This window comes from Podarcis cretensis (genome assembly GCF_951804945.1).
Source record: "Podarcis cretensis genome assembly, chromosome: 3".
Classification (NCBI taxonomy): Eukaryota; Metazoa; Chordata; class Lepidosauria; order Squamata; family Lacertidae; genus Podarcis; species Podarcis cretensis.
The window spans coordinates 22,305,592-22,322,145 of NC_137172.1; the positions used below are offsets into that span (position 1 = coordinate 22,305,592).

The 16,554-nt window shown below is 43.5% G+C and overlaps 1 protein-coding gene across 6 annotated transcripts in view; it reads left to right on the plus strand.

Annotated features, from left to right (window-relative positions):
* The window catches only part of PREPL (prolyl endopeptidase like), a 29,810-nt gene that overhangs the window by 4,386 nt on the left and 8,870 nt on the right, over positions 1-16,554 (plus strand). For 5 of the 6 annotated variants that reach the window (XR_013836568.1, XM_079968629.1, XM_079968630.1 and 2 more), the window contains exons 5-11: positions 4,573-4,642; positions 6,038-6,241; positions 7,142-7,262; positions 9,247-9,463; positions 11,852-12,037; positions 14,698-14,901; positions 15,791-15,966. Coding sequence is in view for 5 of the 6 variants with exons in the window: in XM_079968629.1 (XP_079824755.1) it covers positions 4,573-4,642; positions 6,038-6,241; positions 7,142-7,262; positions 9,247-9,463; positions 11,852-12,037; positions 14,698-14,901; positions 15,791-15,966 (1,178 nt within the window). In the remaining variant the exon portion in view is untranslated. The remainder of the gene's footprint in view (positions 1-4,572; positions 4,643-6,037; positions 6,242-7,141; positions 7,263-9,246; positions 9,464-11,851; positions 12,038-14,697; positions 14,902-15,790; positions 15,967-16,554) is intronic. The other variant, XM_079968632.1, reaches the window with a different exon arrangement.

The following is a 16,554-nucleotide window of genomic DNA, read 5'->3' on the forward strand; positions in this document are numbered from 1 at the left end:
TCCTCTCCTCTCATCCCAGACCCATCTCCCCTCCCTCAATAAAAAGAAACAACAATAAAAACCACCACCACCCCACACAAATTTTAAAAAATTAAAACCTTCCAGCAGCCTGGGTTGGAGGAGAGAATGACCCTGCCCATGGCCAAATATCTGGGGATGCACCAGTATCCCAATTGTTTCTGTGAGTAATTAGAAATTAGGATAATTACATTAATAAACCTTATTTGGACTCTCCTGTGTGGGTGTCTGAGGGCCCTGCTCCTTCTTGCCACTCACCATCTGGCCTGGGGCGGGGCCTGAAGCCTCACAGGGACTGCTGCGCTCTGCTGCCCAGGAGGACTCTCCTGTATGTGAGTGTCTGAGGGCCCTGCTCCTTCCTGCCACTCACCATCTGGCCTGGGGCGGGGCCTGAAGCCTCATAAGGACTGCTGGACTCTGCTGCCCAGGAGGACTCTCCTGTGTGGGTGTCTGAGGGCCCTGCTCCTTCTTGCCACTCACCATCTGGCCTGGGGCGGGGCCTGAAGCCTCACAGGGACTGCTGCGCTCTGCTGCCCAGGAGGACTCTCCTGTATGTGAGTGTCTGAGGGCCCTGCTCCTTCCTGCCACTCACCATCTGGCCTGGGGCGGGGCCTGAAGCCTCATAAGGACTGCTGGACTCTGCTGCCCAGGAGGACTCTCCTGTGTGGGTGTCTGAGGGCCCTGCTCCTTCTTGCCACTCACCATCTGGCCTGGGGCGGGGCCTGAAGCCTCACAGGGACTGCTGCGCTCTGCTGCCCAGGAGGACTCTCCTGTATGTGAGTGTCTGAGGGCCCTGCTCCTTTCTGCCACTCACCATCTGGCCTGGGGTGGGGCCTGAAGCCTCACATGGACTGCTGCACTCCGCTGCCCAGGAGGACTCTCCTGTGTGAGTGTCTGAGGGCCCTGCTCCTTCCTGCCACTCACCATCTGGCCTGGGGCGGGGCCTGACGGGCCTCACTAGGACACTTGCTGTTACTGCTGGAGGGGTGCAGAGTGCTTTTAAAATGTTTTTAAAAAATTTATTTTGAATTTTTTGTATGTGGGGTGGGGTGGGGTGGGGTGGATGTTTATTGGGCCTGGGAATTTGTTTGATTTTATGTTTTTGTAATTTTTATAATTTTTATTGTTTTTTGTTTGTATTGTTTTATTTGTGTTGTTGCTTTTTTGTTGTTGTTTTTTAAAGGGGTTATATTGTTCTTAAGGGGAGGGGTCAGGGCTGCCGGGGAGTGGGCCCCAGCCCACAAAATGGCTGGGGCATGTTCCACAGGGGGGGATGCACTGGGACAACCGATCTCAGTGATCACGGGTAGGAGGAGGAGTTACGCTAAGACCAGACCATGTCATTACAGAGGAGGCAGGTTTAGTCGTTGTCTGAGGACTATCCCTGCCTCCGGGTCTGGTCCTGACCGGATGAATACTAGAATCAGCAAGGGATACCCACATGACCTGAAAGTGTTGCTGTGCAATGCCAGGTCAATGATTCATAAGACCACTGCCATCCATGACTTGATCATGGATGGAGGACTTGACCTGGCATGTGTAACAGAGACTTGGTTGGATGAAGCAGATGGGCCTGTCCTTGCCGCTGCTTGTCCACCAGGTTTCTCTTACGCACAGCAACCCAGGTCATGTGGGCGGGGAGGGGGGGTTGCAGTGATTTTTAGGAAGTCATTAGTTTGCACCAGGCGTCCTATTGGGGAGACCCAGTTTTCTGAGTGCATGTTCTGGAAGTTGGGCAATAGGGGCAGTACAGGATTCCTTTTGGTGTACCGACCTCCCCGCTGCACCAAGGATTCCCTGCCCGAGCTGCTTCAGGTCGTGGCGGATGTTCTCCTGGAGACACCTAGCTTGGTCGTCCTAGGGGATTTTAACATCCATGCCGACACGACCTTACAAGGGGCCGCTCGGGACTTCGTGGAAAGCATGGCCTCCATGGGGCTGTCCCTGAATAAGTCTGGCCCAACCCATAGCCGCGGACATGCCTTGGACCTGGTGTTTACCTCTACGGATGTTGGTGATCTGACACTAAGTAAAAGTGAAACGAAAGAAGTGCCATGGTCAGATCACTTCCTGGTGCAACTGGACTTCTCTGCGACCCATCCCCTCTGCAGGGAGGTGGGACCGATTCGGATGGTCCGCCCCCGCCACTTAATGGATCCAAATGGTTTCCAGAGAGTGGTAGGGGATGCTTTATCCCATGTTGATGGCCTTTCAGCCGATTCCCTGGTGGCCCGCTGGAATGCGGAATTAACCAGGGCTATTGACTGTTTGGCTCCGAAGCGCCCTCTCCGATTGCATGGAGCCCGGAGAGCCCCGTGGTCTTCCACGGATCTGAGGGCAATGAAACAATCGTTGAGACGGCTAGAGCGCCGGTGGCGGATAACCCATTCTGAATCTGACCGGACACAGGTTAGAGCTCAACGTCGAGCCTACCAAGTGGCGATAGCGACGGCGAAGAAGACTTTCTTCACCGCCTCTATTGCATCTGCAGAAAACAGCAGCAGGAGACTCTTTCAGGTGGTTCACAATTTAGCGGAACCACCTGTAACATCGGGGCCCAGTACGGGCCACATGTTCTCCTGCAATGATTTTGCAAAGTTTTTTGCAGATAAAATCGCTCAGATTCGGGAAGAAGTAGACTCCACCGTGGGAGCAGGGCCGGGGCGGGAGAGTGCTAGAGTCCTGTCTGGTCAAGTTGTGTGGGATCAATTCCAAGCTGTTACCTCCGAGGATGTGGACAGGCTGCTCGGACGAGTGAAGTCAACCACCTGTCTCCTGGATCCTTGCCCATCCTGGCTTATAAAAGCTAGCCGGGAAGGACTGGGCGATGGGCTTCGTGGGGTGGTGAATGCTTCCCTCCGTGAGGGAGCCTTCCCAGACCCGCTGAAAGAGGCGGTTATTAAACCGCTTCTTAAAAAACCATCTCTAGATGCGGCCACGATGGCCAATTATCGCCCAGTCTCAAACCTTCCATTCTTGGGCAAGGTGATTGAGCGAGTGGTTGCTGAACAACTCCAGGCACGCCTGGAAGAAGCGGACCATTTGGATCCCTTCCAGTCGGGATTCAGGCCTCATCATGGGACTGAAACTGCCTTGGTCGCACTGGTTGATGACCTCCGGCGGGCTAGGGACAAAGGTGAGAGCTGTTTCCTAGTTCTGCTGGATCTCTCAGCGGCGTTTGATACCATCGACCATGACATCCTTCTGGACCGTCTTGAGGGGCTGGGAGCTGGGGGCACTGTCATACAGTGGTTCCGCTCCTTCCTCCTGGGCCGTGTTCAGAAAGTGGTGGTGGGGGATGAGTGTTCAGACCCCTGGGCTCTCACTTGTGGGGTGCCTCAGGGTTCTGTCCTCTCCCCCATGCTTTTCAACATCTACATGCAGCCGCTGGGAGGGATCATCAGGAGGTTTGGGCTGGGTGTTCATCAGTATGCAGATGATACCCAGCTCTACCTCTCTTTTAAATCAGAACCAGTGAAGGCGGTGAAGGTCCTGTGTGAGTGCCTGGAGGCGGTTGGAGGATGGATGGCGGCTAACAGATTGAGGTTGAATCCTGACAAGACAGAAGTACTGTTTTTGGGGGACAGGAGGCGGGCAGGTGTGGAGGATTCCCTGGTCCTGAATGGGGTAACTGTGCCCCTGAAGGACCAGGTGCGCAGCCTGGGAGTCATTTTGGACTCACAGCTGTCCATGGAGGCACAGGTCAAATCTGTATCCAGGGCAGCTGTTTACCAGCTCCATCTGGTACGTAGGCTGAGACCCTATCTGCCTGCAGACTGTCTCGCCAGAGTGGTACATGCTCTGGTTATCTCCCGCTTGGACTACTGCAATGCGCTCTACGTGGGGCTACCTTTGAAGGTGACCCGGAAACTACAACTAATCCAGAATGCGGCAGCTAGACTGGTGACTGGGAGCAGCCGCCGAGACCATATAACACCGGTCTTGAAAGACCTACATTGGCTCCCAGTACGTTTCCGAGCACAATTCAAAGTGTTGGTGCTGACCTTTAAAGCCCTAAATGGCCTCGGTCCAGTATATCTGAAGGAGCGTCTCCTCCCCCATCGGTCTGCCCGGACACTGAGGTCCAGCTCCGAGGGCCTTCTGGCGGTTCCCTCCCTGCGAGAAGCAAAGCTACAGGGAACCAGGCAGAGGGCCTTCTCGGTGGTGGCGCCCGCCCTGTGGAATGCCCTCCCATCGGATGTCAAGGCGATGGACAACTACCTGACATTCAGAAAACATCTGAAGGCAGCCCTGTTCAGGGAAGTTTTTAATATGTGATATTTTAGTGTATTTTTCATCTCTGTTGGAAGCCGCCCAGAGTGGCTGGGGAAACCCAGCCAGATGGGCGGGGTACAAATAATAAATTATTATTATTATTATTATTATTATTTGCTGATGCTGATTGTTTCGTATTCTTTTTGTGTTCCATAAACTTCAAAAGAGTTCAGTTTGTTATGCAGAAGCTTCAGAAAAATATTTGGACTCCTAATGTGAGATGGTGACCTAATTCTGCAGATTTTGTCTTGGATTCATGTCTGTCTTGATTTTGAACAGATTAGGTTTGGAGAGTATGTTTACTTTGAAGAAAATGGCTGCATATTTCGTTCGAAGCTGGGAGAAGTAGGTATGAGTCCCTCTTGTTGTTGCCCAGGGTGGTTTCTTTTTACTGTTTTCAGTGTTTTCCATGCACAGTTTTAGCAACAACAAAAAACGGCAGTCAAACCACATTACAACAAAGGGTGATTTAGCAAGGGGACATGTTTTGTGTCCTTACCAGAGGTGGTGGTGGTGAAGTCTTTTAAAGCTATTGGACCTGGGGAATTTCAGCATCCATTCTATGACTTTCTGGTCTGAAGTAGTTTGCGAGTGCATGATCTCCCTAGCTACCACTGGCTCTCCACCCTTGGTGGCTGGTGGATCCGGAAGATTTTCTGAGGGTGTTTCCCACTGCTTTGCCAAGGCTTCTGCCAAGGCTCTAATCAAAGCCTGAGATAGGGAAACGACTCCAAGCTGTCAATATAATTGTTCCCAAATATCCTTGATTCAGTTGTAGAGTCAAATTAGTGCCCTGATACAGTTTTGTGTTGGCTTCAGTCCTTCGTGATAGGATGGACCCAGTAGGTGCTGGGAGACTTCTGTTCTACCTCATGACCATTGGCATATGAAGTGCCCAGAGCATCTATTCTGTCTTTTGTGCTCTTCAATATCTACATGAAATGAGTAGGCTGGCAGTTGTTCTTATCTAAGAGCTTTGCTTCATAATCTGTGACACAGTGTATTTGAAACAACCTAATTTTAGGGGCAAAAATCTGATGATAAGGCCAGATGTAAAGTAATAAAGCTTTACATTTTGTCAAGCTTTTCTTTTGTCAAAATTATTGGGTGGAATCCAGAGAGCCCCTCCTACAACTGGAAGGTATTTCTCCTTATGTAAGAGGGAATCCCCTGTTTCTACCAATTTTCCCCAGTCTGACTGCAACCATTCAGATTGCATCCCACACCATTCCAGAGAGTCCTCTGTGCTTAAAAAGCCAGCCCACCCCATTCCAAAGGAATTTCCACTGCAGAAGATCATCCAGAGTGGCAAGCTTTTGGGGTGGGCGGGCTTCTTGCTGGTTATGGAATCTTTATCTCCTGGACAGTACAAATATTGCCATTAGTATTAGTTAAGATAGCATTATCAAGCAAAAAAAAAAAAAAGTAGCACAGTCTTATTCATTCAGCTGTGACAGTCTGTGTAATCCTATACATGTCTGCTCCGAAGTAAATCTCTTTTAATTCAGTGGCACTCAGGTAAGTGGGATTTAGAGCTGCATTCTAATTCCGTTTGAAGAACTGGGACATAGATTTGTCATACCTAATTTGTTCCATGACAATCTTTAGCTGGAACAACGTGCATGTATACATTGCTATTTAATAGGAAAACGTTGCATTTATAAAAATCACAAAAAGTACACAGAAACAATAGCTGTTCTTTGTATTAGGTTTACAGTATTGCTTTTTCTTTCTTACATTGTAGATGAAGGAAACAATGAAATATTGCTTAGTTCAGAAGCACTACCGTTTCATAATTCCCTTATCCAGAGCATCCGAATTTGCCCAGATCAAAGATACATGGCTGCTGCGATTAAATGTGCACATTCTGAAGAGTCTGCGTGTATTGTTGTGAAATTAGACACATTACCAAAAGTGGAATGTATCATCCCAAATGTCTTTAGCTTAGGTAAGCTGTTAGCATAAACCTCTTTCCTTCGTAATGTAATATATCTCATATGGAAGACCAGACTTCTATTATTGAATCTTCACAACATTCAGGTTTATCAGATGTTGCCCATGCATTTGTAATTTGTCTAAATAGATCCCTGTTTCAGCCGCCAAATAAAATAAAAGTTAATGGTGGCATTTGTGTTGCTGGGAAAGAAATTTGTGTCACTTATAATGAGTGATGTCACGGGCACTGCTCAATAGGTACTTGCAAACAGGAGTAAGCTGGCTTGACAGGACAGGGTGGCAGTGAGGTGGGAGCTGCATGGGTGCACTGGCAGGAGGGCCAGATTTAGGCTGTGTGGGTGTATCGCAGAGCCAATCTCACTGCTGCTCTATCTTACCTTCAGACCATTCCAATAAGTGGCATTGACATTGCTGTCAGGAGGAAGGAGGTGCAGCACTGCACCGACTGCTTTTGCTCACAGCTGCATCCTCAAAGCTGCCGTGTTTATGCTAGCTGTGAGGAAACTTTAATATTCACCATGATAAAATATTTTGCCTCAGATGCTGGGGAAAAAGGAGCAGGAAGATTAAATTAAAGAAAGACGACTAAATCTAACTCAACAATGAAAAACTGTTACATGCTTATTATGCAAGAGAAGGAAAGGTTCTAAGCCTGCGCTGCTTATCTGTCGTTCATCACATTAAATTCAAGCTTCTGGTCAGTGACTGAAATCCAAAGGGTCATACACAGACGACTGTGCATGCTTGGAAGGTTTTTTATTTTCACATTTTCAACTTAGCATAAATAAACACAATGGATTTCTCAAATTCCAAAACTAAAATCCTGGTTCCTTCCATAATTGCAAAAACACTAATTTGACTTTCCTTCTCTTCCCCCCCCCCCATCCCCCAGAATGGGCTGCACATGAGATTCTCTTCTATACCACCCAGAAGAACCTACAGTGTCATCATGTGTATTTGTGCGATTTTAATAAAAAACATTCTGAGCTTGTTTATACGGAACACAATGCAAGGTAACTGAATATATTGAACAGTTTTCTCTCTGTGTGATCCATTTTGTATGTAATGGGAAACTGTGGTTTGCTTTAGCCAGGATCAAAGCACTACTGTCAGTATGCAGTGGGAGGTCTGAAGGAGGAGCATGTGGACCCAAAAATCATTTCTAGCTTAATATTAGGGGTGTGCACTGACCACAAGATTTTGTTTGGACCCTGATTCCGCTCTTTGGAAAACGGCCTGCCTTGGTCAAAAGTGCTTTGGATGCTGTCTGATTCAGCTCAACATCTGAGTTCAGGGCAGGGGGAGATTTCATTCCCTCCCCCTTGTGCTTGGGAAATCAAAATGTATATAAGTGGGGCAGCAGATCTTTGCCCTTTCAATGTAATTGGATATAAAGTATTTGAAGAGTTTTATCATATGTCCTCTCATTCTTCTCCAGACAAAACATAGGCAGTTCCTTCTCATTTGCTCACAGGGCAAATGAATATAGGCTTGGATCCAGCCAGGTTACAGCTCAAGCAAAAGGCCCTTTTGCTTATACAACAGAGGTTTTCTGATGTTGGTTGCTTCCCTGCCTGCAGCTGCAGCTCTCCCACTCCCCACACTGTATTAGGTACAATTCCCAAGCATCCCTCAATCCTCAGAAGCAGCTCTTCATGAGGCAGCTGCAAGGAAGTTGGGGAAGTCCTGTTTCATTCATAGAATTCTTCTCGTTTCTTAGAATGCAAACCATATTGGTTTCGTGCACTTATCTGTGTGCTGAAAGTATGCACCAAGAGCAGGTTTTGATCAAATACTTGTGTTTTTTTTAAAAAAGCAGAATTATTTCTTTTTCCTAACAAAACGGAAGTAAAGATCAGCTTGTAGCTTTCTTGGAAGAGTTACAGTTCCATTGACAAAGAGGCTAATTTGCTGGGTTTTATGCATAAAGGGTCCACAACTTTCTAAGTCCTGTCCTGTATCAGTTTGTCCATGCCCTGATTTTTAGTCCTTTGGAAAGAAAGCAGAATAAATTTTTGAATAACCTCTTGTTCTAATATTTCTGTCTTGAATCTTTTCTTTGCCTTTCCTTCCATGAAGCTGACAATCTCTGTCTTTTCAAAAAGTTGTAAAATAGATTGTGGAGCCTAAATTCTACACATTACTGTACATGAGATAATGGTTTAAAAGGAAACACAAACCTGTAAAAATGAAACATGAAAATGTGAGAATTGCAGACTGAAAGAGAACATTAAACTCCAGAGTTACGTAAGGAACAAAACGAATGCACTCAGAGATAAATAGGTATTGGGTTGGATCCAGTCTTATTTGGATTTAGTTCCCACTGAAATCAGTGGACTTAATTCATGACAATTTGTCCTATTTATTTCCTTGCCACCTAAGTCCAAATAAGTCTTTATCCAACCCAATATACTTTTCATGTATTGTTAGATATGGATGTGGCTTGCAAAGTTCCTCAGTGAAAGTAATATACAGTGATTACATATTTTGAAAGATTTCGTATTCTGGAGTAGATGCCAAGCTATGGTACTCGCTATACACATCCAAAAATGTGATGATGTTGTAGTCATGACAGGGAAAGGACCGGAGCTCAGTAGCCAAAGGTCCCAGGTTCAGTCCAAAGCATCTCCAGTCAAAAGCTGCATTACCCTGGGGATAATCGGTCAAAGGCTGCATGCCAAAAGTGTGCAGCCCTTAAGCCAATGAGATGGAGCCAGAGCAAAAGGTGGGCGAGGCAGACTGCTGGGGGAGGGACAGAGGACTCCTGCCAGAGATCTGAACTGATTGTTTGCCAAGAGGCAAATACAGCCCCGCTGTGGGCTAGATCAGCAAATAGGAATCTGCTTTACTGAGTTGGACTTTATCCCTAGACTCATGTTACTGTAAATGGCAATGGATAGCATCCCCCCCCCCTTTTTTTTGGGAAACTTCTGTTATCCAAATATCTTGACTACCTCTACTGGTGATGTTTGCTAACAGTTTGTTGTTTCCTTGCAGATATTTTGTGGATCTTTACCGCACAAAAGACAAACGGTTTCTGACTATAAACAGTAACAGCAAGAATGCCTCTGAAGTGTGGTTGGTTGATTCCCACCACCCTTTTAAGTCTCCTGTTCTTGTGCAACAACGAACAGAAGGAGTCATTTACCACGTTGAACACAGAAACAATGAGTTGTACATTCTTACTACATATGGAGACCCAGTGGGATACAAGGTATATAGGCAGAGGCGGAGCTAGCTTCTCCAGCACCCGGAGCGGCACACATGCTGTGCACCTGGGGGCGGGGGCTAGCTGCCTGCGGGGGCGGGGCAAGCGTCCCAGGGGGGCACCGTGCTGATGTCACCCCCCTCAGGGATGGCACTTGGGGCGGACCGCGCCCACCGCATCCCACTTCCTCCACCAGTGGGTATGAGATGCTGATATGCAAGTAAGCGTTTAAGTTGCTTCAAACATCTAGTAGCAAGAGATCCAAACTATTCAATATCCCCCCCCCAAAAAAAAAAAATTTAGTTCTTTTTAAAAGTCCATACAGTGGTACCTCGGGTTAAGAACTTACGGTAATTCGTTCCAGAGGTCCGTTCTTAACCTGAAACTGTTCTTAACCTGAAGCACCACTTTAGTTAATGGGGCCTCCCGCTGCTGCAGCGCTGCCGGAGCACGATTTCTGTTCTCATCCTGAAGCAAAGTTCTTAACCCGAGGTACTATTTCTGGCTTAGCAGAGTCTGTAACCTGAAGCATCTGTAACCCGAGGTACTACTGTATATGGCTTTCATGTGCATGGGCCTGGTCCCTAACATGTATCCTCCTTTCCTCCACCCAGCTTACATGCACTAAAAAAAGGGGACCAAAAAAAAATCATTCAGAGGAGACTTCCAGCCATTGGAATGAAATACACACTTTAAACTGAATGAGCCCAACTGGACTTCTGGATTTTGTAGTGTTGAGTTCTAGACACCTTCATTATTATAAAGATAGGGTGAAGTAAGGATAATGAGGTGGTAGATTCCCTTACCGTGTTGAATGGCTTTAAAAGAGGATTGACAAGTTCATGTAGGATAAGGCTGTCAGTGGCTACTAGCTGTGATAACTGCATATGAATACCATCTGCCAGGGAGCACAAGTGGGGAGAGTACTCCTGCGCTCATGTCCTGCTTCTCGACTTCTCGTAGGCATCTGATTGGCCACTGTGAGGGCAGGATGCTGGACTAGATAGTGCTTTTGTCTGCTCCAACAGCCCTCTCCTTATCTTCTTCATTACCTGGAAATGTAATAGAGAAAGCAAGCAAGCAGGGGTTTAATGTTTAGTTATTGATCAGTTACATTAATCAATCTTGGGATTGACTTAAAAATGCTTTCTAAACATTTTGAAGAACACAGTGTAAATTAGATGCTTTCAGTACAATGTGCACTTAGGATGTGCATGTTTCAAAAACACAAGCTCTGAAAAAATGTAATAATAATGACAAGCATCATAATGCATTTTCCCACCAGTGCCTGCACCAGTTTTCAATTTATTTTGAAGTTTTATTGTGGTTTTAATTGTTTTTAGTTATTTAGAAACTGATTGTTCTGCTCCCACCCCCGTAACTCTTGACAGCAGAGCAGTCACTTAGCACACTGAGGCAAATATGAACAAGGTTATATCCTTTCATGTGAAGCAATGCTTCATCATTCAATAGACCTTCCACTTTATTTATTTTATTTAGTCCTTTAAAAACTGATTGGTTGAATTTTAAATGCAGCAAATGGATATCCCTTCTCCAGCAAAACTACACAATCCCATTCATTCCTTGAATAGCACCCTCACGGTAGGTTGGTGCTAGTTCAAGTACAGACCTATGAAATAATTCTATATTTTTGTTATTATGTATTTGAGAAAGATGGCTCTGAAATTCCATTGAAGGAGCTTCTGCTACTATTTCCTGTTCTGTTTCATAAAAAGCAGAAGAGTTTTCGACTTCCAGGGTTAGTATAGATCTATCACAGTTTCCATCATTAAATTCACTTTCATAGTATACATTGTTCTAGAAATGCAATTCTGCCCATTTCCACTCCTTAGCTCTGGTGCCCTTGTGGACTCCATTTCATCTTTTTATTGTCCTTCCTGCTGAGATATGTGGAAGCTTATAGGAAACACTGTAAAATAGTTGAAAAGAAATATAAAGTATTGCTCAGCTGGGCACTTTCTTGATTTATGGCTGGTATTTGAGGAGAAACTGAAAACGTGTTACTTGGTTGGTTATTCCTTCTTTTGTTGCATTACCCTCAAATGATCAAAATTTAACATCCATATGCAGTATACTGTATATACATGACCTCCTGCTACAGAAGACAGTGGGAGAGAGATTATAGGTTTACCATTTCATCTGAAGACGAGTAAGAACATACTTGTTCAGATGCCATGAAGCAACTAAGCACTACCTCTCCGGAATATCCAGAACTGTCAGGGGTAACATTACACTAAGCTGCTAACGTGTCACCTATTGCTACTGTAAGGATATTAGTAGCTGGGGAAAAAGATCAGCTCTCTGAAAATGTTTGAATATTGCATAATTTCCATTTTTTACATGTAGGCATTTGGACTCTTCTTTGTTTTGTAGCTAATGAAAGCTCCAGTTGACTCATGTGGTTTGGAGAACTGGCTGTCCATTTACACAGTGAAAGAAAATACCAGATTAATTGACTTAGAGGTGTTCAAAGACTACTGTGTTGCATTTCTGAAGTTCTGCGGTCATCTGTATTTAGATATTTTTTCTTTTGTGTCAAACTCAGTTCGCAACGTTAAGGTAAATGTTTTGATTTATATACCCACCAACACATTTTTAAGCTAAGTATTTTATTGCTCAAGATTAATTTATAAATTAAGGGCAGGTTGTAGTTTGAACTTGGTTTATCCAGATGCCTCCAGGGATACACAAAAAACTATAATATAATCAAGGTAGCGTAAATAGTGGTACACAAGGGTTTTTTTTAAGCCAGAACTCTCTGGAACTGAGTTCCAGCACCTCTCAAGTGGGTGCCATTGCCATTATAAGAGAACACGGGAGGTGTTCATGGTGAGTTCCGGCACCTCTTTTTCTAGAAAAATAGTACTGGTTGTGCATTTCATATAGCCTTATAGTGCTGACTGCAAGGGTGATGGATTATAGTGTGGAAAACTGATTATTTCAGAAAGTATCATTTTAGATAATAGTAGATCTAGAAACAACAACAAAACATTGTGACTGCAGTTGTATAACTACTTACCTGGAACTAAACCTCATTGAACTCAATGGAACTTACTTCTGACTTTCTAAGGATTCTGAGGGAATGGTTATCAGCATTATGGAATTACCTTTTATTTCTGTAGCTCTTGCATTGCAGATTTTTATGCTGTGAGCGTATAGGATAACAACTGCACTGTGCTGCCATTAGCCTTGGTTAAGTGGTTGCTTATAGTATCAGCCTGTTAGGCGGTGACCCAAAAGTCCTGAGCCCCTTCCCCCACTTTAAAAGTGTGTTTTACTTTGTTTGTAGTGCTGCTACCCAATTCTGGTTCAATGATGGAATAAAGTCCAATTGACTAATGAAGAAGATGATAATTTTTAAAGCTTTATTTTAGAAGTTGTTTTTATGATGAAATGGAGGAAGTTGTGCTGTTGATTATAAAAACCATAATTTGCTCCCCCAGATTTGTCTCTGTGGGACAGTTTTGGAGCCAGCAAAATGTAATACTGAGGTCCAGCGCCGAGGGCCTTCTGGCGGTTCCCTCACTGCAAGAAGCGAAATTACAGGGAACCAGGCAGAGGGCCTTCTTGGTAGTGGCGCTCGCCCTGTGGAACGCCCTCCCATCAGATGTCAAAGAAATAAACAACTATATGACATTTAGAAGACATCTGAAGGCAGCCCTGTTTAGGGAAGTTTTTAATGACTGATGTTTTAATGTATTTCTAATCTTTTGCTGGAAGCCGCCCAGAGTGGCTGGGGAAACCTAGGCAGATGGGCGGGGTAGAAATAAATTATTAGTAGTATTAGTATTAGTATTAGTATTAGTATTAGTATTAATAGCACAGCTATTTCCTAAATGCTTATTTTCAAAGCAAAACAATGCTACAAAATATTGGGTGGTTTTGTAGCATAAATGAAAAATCATTAGTGGTTTATCTTACATACATAAAACACAAAGTGAATCCATATACCTGAACCTTTATTTATTTCCATAGTAAATTGCTGCATACAGTCTTGAAGTAACCTATATAAATAACCCTTTTAATTAACAAAAAAGCCTCATTTGTCTAAGATTATTAGATAAAATTGACCATATTTCCTTACTTAAAGCATAACTTTGTCAATCCAGGCTTTCTTTTGAACTTTATAAATCAAAGGACAAAAGCTCTGTCTCTTAAAAACCTTAGGCTAACTCCTGCCTTAAAACTCAGTTATCTGAAAATATTTCAAAATTTCACTTAGCATACTTGCAATAAAAGGGTAAACTTACACACTCCCCAACCATTCTCCTAATTGTAGCATTCAAGTTAAATATAGTACCCATTTTGTAGGATTTTCTAGACTTTTTAGAATGATCCTCTTCAGGTTTTAATCAATTACACGGAGTGCGGTTTTTCTGTGTAAAGCTTTTTGACTCTGACTGCCACAATTCCCAAAGCCTTTATCAACCTACTAACCAGAACTCCTTAAAAGAAAGTAAGCAGTGGGTAAGAGACCCTGCTGCTCTCAGAGAATGAATCCTGATTCTTTTCATTTCTAGGAGTGTTAAGTCTTAAAACATAATAGCCCTGAGTTTCTGAGTGTAGCTGTGCCAAAAAAATGATTTTGTTCTTCACAGTGGCTAGCGCTGGGAATAGAGTCAGAGGCAAGGATTCTAAGTGGCTGAGCTCTGCAAAGCCGATGCGTGGCCTCAGTGCAATAACTGACGTTGACTTGGCTGCATTTCAAGTTGGATAGAGTGAGAGAGCAGACAGAGGGGGGGAGAAGAAAGATTTTCAAAACTTCCTAATAATACAGGGGTGTCAGGGGTCGGTAAGACAAACATCCCTAAAACAGATACATAAGCATCACAATGGCTGTGTTTTCTTAATGCCAATATTATCATTTTTAAAGGTGACTTGATTGCTTTGCTCGCTCCCTTTGTTTCAAAACAACGTAATATTCTGTTTTCCTCTTGCATTATTGTTGAACCTCATTAAGCAGCTTTTAAGGAAGGGGGAAAGTTAGCTAAATTGTTGCCTTCATTGTCATACTGTTTCTTTTGACTTTTTTCCCTCTTAATTTACGGAGAGGAAGAGAGAGGGGGGAAAGCAACTCCTGGCAAACACATATGCCAAAGTTAATTAAGCTTGAAGTTTGAATCCTTTCATCAGAGGGGAAGCCTGGGATTCAGTTATGTAGAGAAAATCTCAAAGACTGGGGAGGGGGACATTACTAACTGTGGGTTTTTTACTCCCAGCTACCTGCCTGGGCCTGTTCATTTGAATTGGAACCTCATCCTGAGTACACCGCCAGCACTTTCTACTTTTGGCTCCTCTCCCCAGTTCAACCTCCAGTACGTTTTGCATATTCATTGATGAAAAACAGCTTTATTGAGCACACTGAGCAAGAGGTGCCAGTTACAATGAATTGTCACACTGTACGATTAGAAGCTAAAAGCAAGGTAAGACTTTCTGTTCTCTTCCTGCCCTTTTTAAAGCAGCAACTGGAAGGAAAATAGAAATTGACACCATATAATGGCCTCTAGATGTGCATATTCACTAGACCTATGAGTGTTTCTTTTCAGCCCTGCAGAAAGAGATTCGGGAAGTTTAAATTTGCTTTTTTTCTGTTTTTACTTTTTGAGAATATTGAAGGTGATGGTGTTATTTCTTTAGGCAAGGAAGAATGTCATGGCACGCAAGACTTACTGAGTTGTCTCTTATCACATTAATACTTGGTTTATCCTGCTGGAAGAGAAGGACAGCTTGACATCACCTGCTCCTACTATAAATAAAAACAACCAGAAACAAGTAACATGTGCAACAGGAAAAAAAATGTTCACGCAAAAATCCCCTCCCAGAAAAAAAATTCCTGTTTGTTAAATCTTTATGAAATGCAAAGGAGAGTAAAATAACCCGACTTTGCGTTATGTGTGTTTCAGTCACACAGGGGGAAATTCATCTCAAACTTACAAGCTTTAAGATAAATATATATGTGTACAGAAATGTTAAGTTTATAACAAAAGCTTTGCTGCTGCACTAAGTGTTAAGTTGCTCAGGTCATAATGCAGATGGGTATCATTAGAGGGTGCAGGAGGAGCCAGTTGCTTTCATGGTTTATAGATTTCTCAGGTGTTGCATTTAAATGAGTTTTTATGCTCCACATTGGTAAACGAACCCAGTGGCAGGCTAATCTCCATTTCATTTGTCAAGAGTGCTTTTGCGCAAAGTGCCAAGGAATTACTGTAATAAGAAAAACATGTTTAAAATATGTAATTGAAGCTTTTGTACCTGTGTATTCCTTGTGAACTTTGAAACATCCTTTAATGCAAAATACTCCCTCATTTTCAGGATGAAACTTGCGTGCCAATTACAGTTTTTCATAAAGCCAATTCTAAAGAGCTGCGCAGGATGCCACTTCTGGTTCATGTATATGGAGCTTATGGCATAGATTTGAACATGAGCTTTAAAGCAGAAAATTTAATGCTAATCAAGGATGGGTGGATATTAGCATACTGTCATGTTAGGTAAGATCTATACACTAAAAGCCACTGTCTTGTGGCTTCTGTTGCTTGTGAAAATGTGATTGATATATTCTCAGTGCTTGAAATTTTCCTTTTGACTGTAAAGTTTCCCATTCCCATTCCTTTTGACTGTAAAGTTTCCCATTCCATTTGCAAACAATTTCCTCCTAAATTTATGTTACCTACTGATAATTTCTTAAAATTTTTGTTGCTTAGATGAATTCAGTTAAATTCAAGGGATGAAAATGCAACTGTTTCAGTTCTTTGACTTAGTGCAAACTGATTGGATTTTTGAAAGCCTTTTAGAGATCTTTCATACTATTCCTGTGGTAGCTTCCACTATATAAGGCTTTTCTTTCACCATGTCATATAAAATTATATTCTGATATTGCATTAGCCTTGTGGTGATTTACATGCACCTAAAAACAAATAATGAAGGATTTATTTGCCAACAAAAGAAGACACCTTAAATTTTTTAAAACCTATCCCATTAACTAATTTTTCTGTCTTTTTTGTGGCAGCATATAAAGGACTTTCAGCTGTTCCACATAGTTCTAAATAACCGATAACAGCAGCTGAAAATAACCAAAA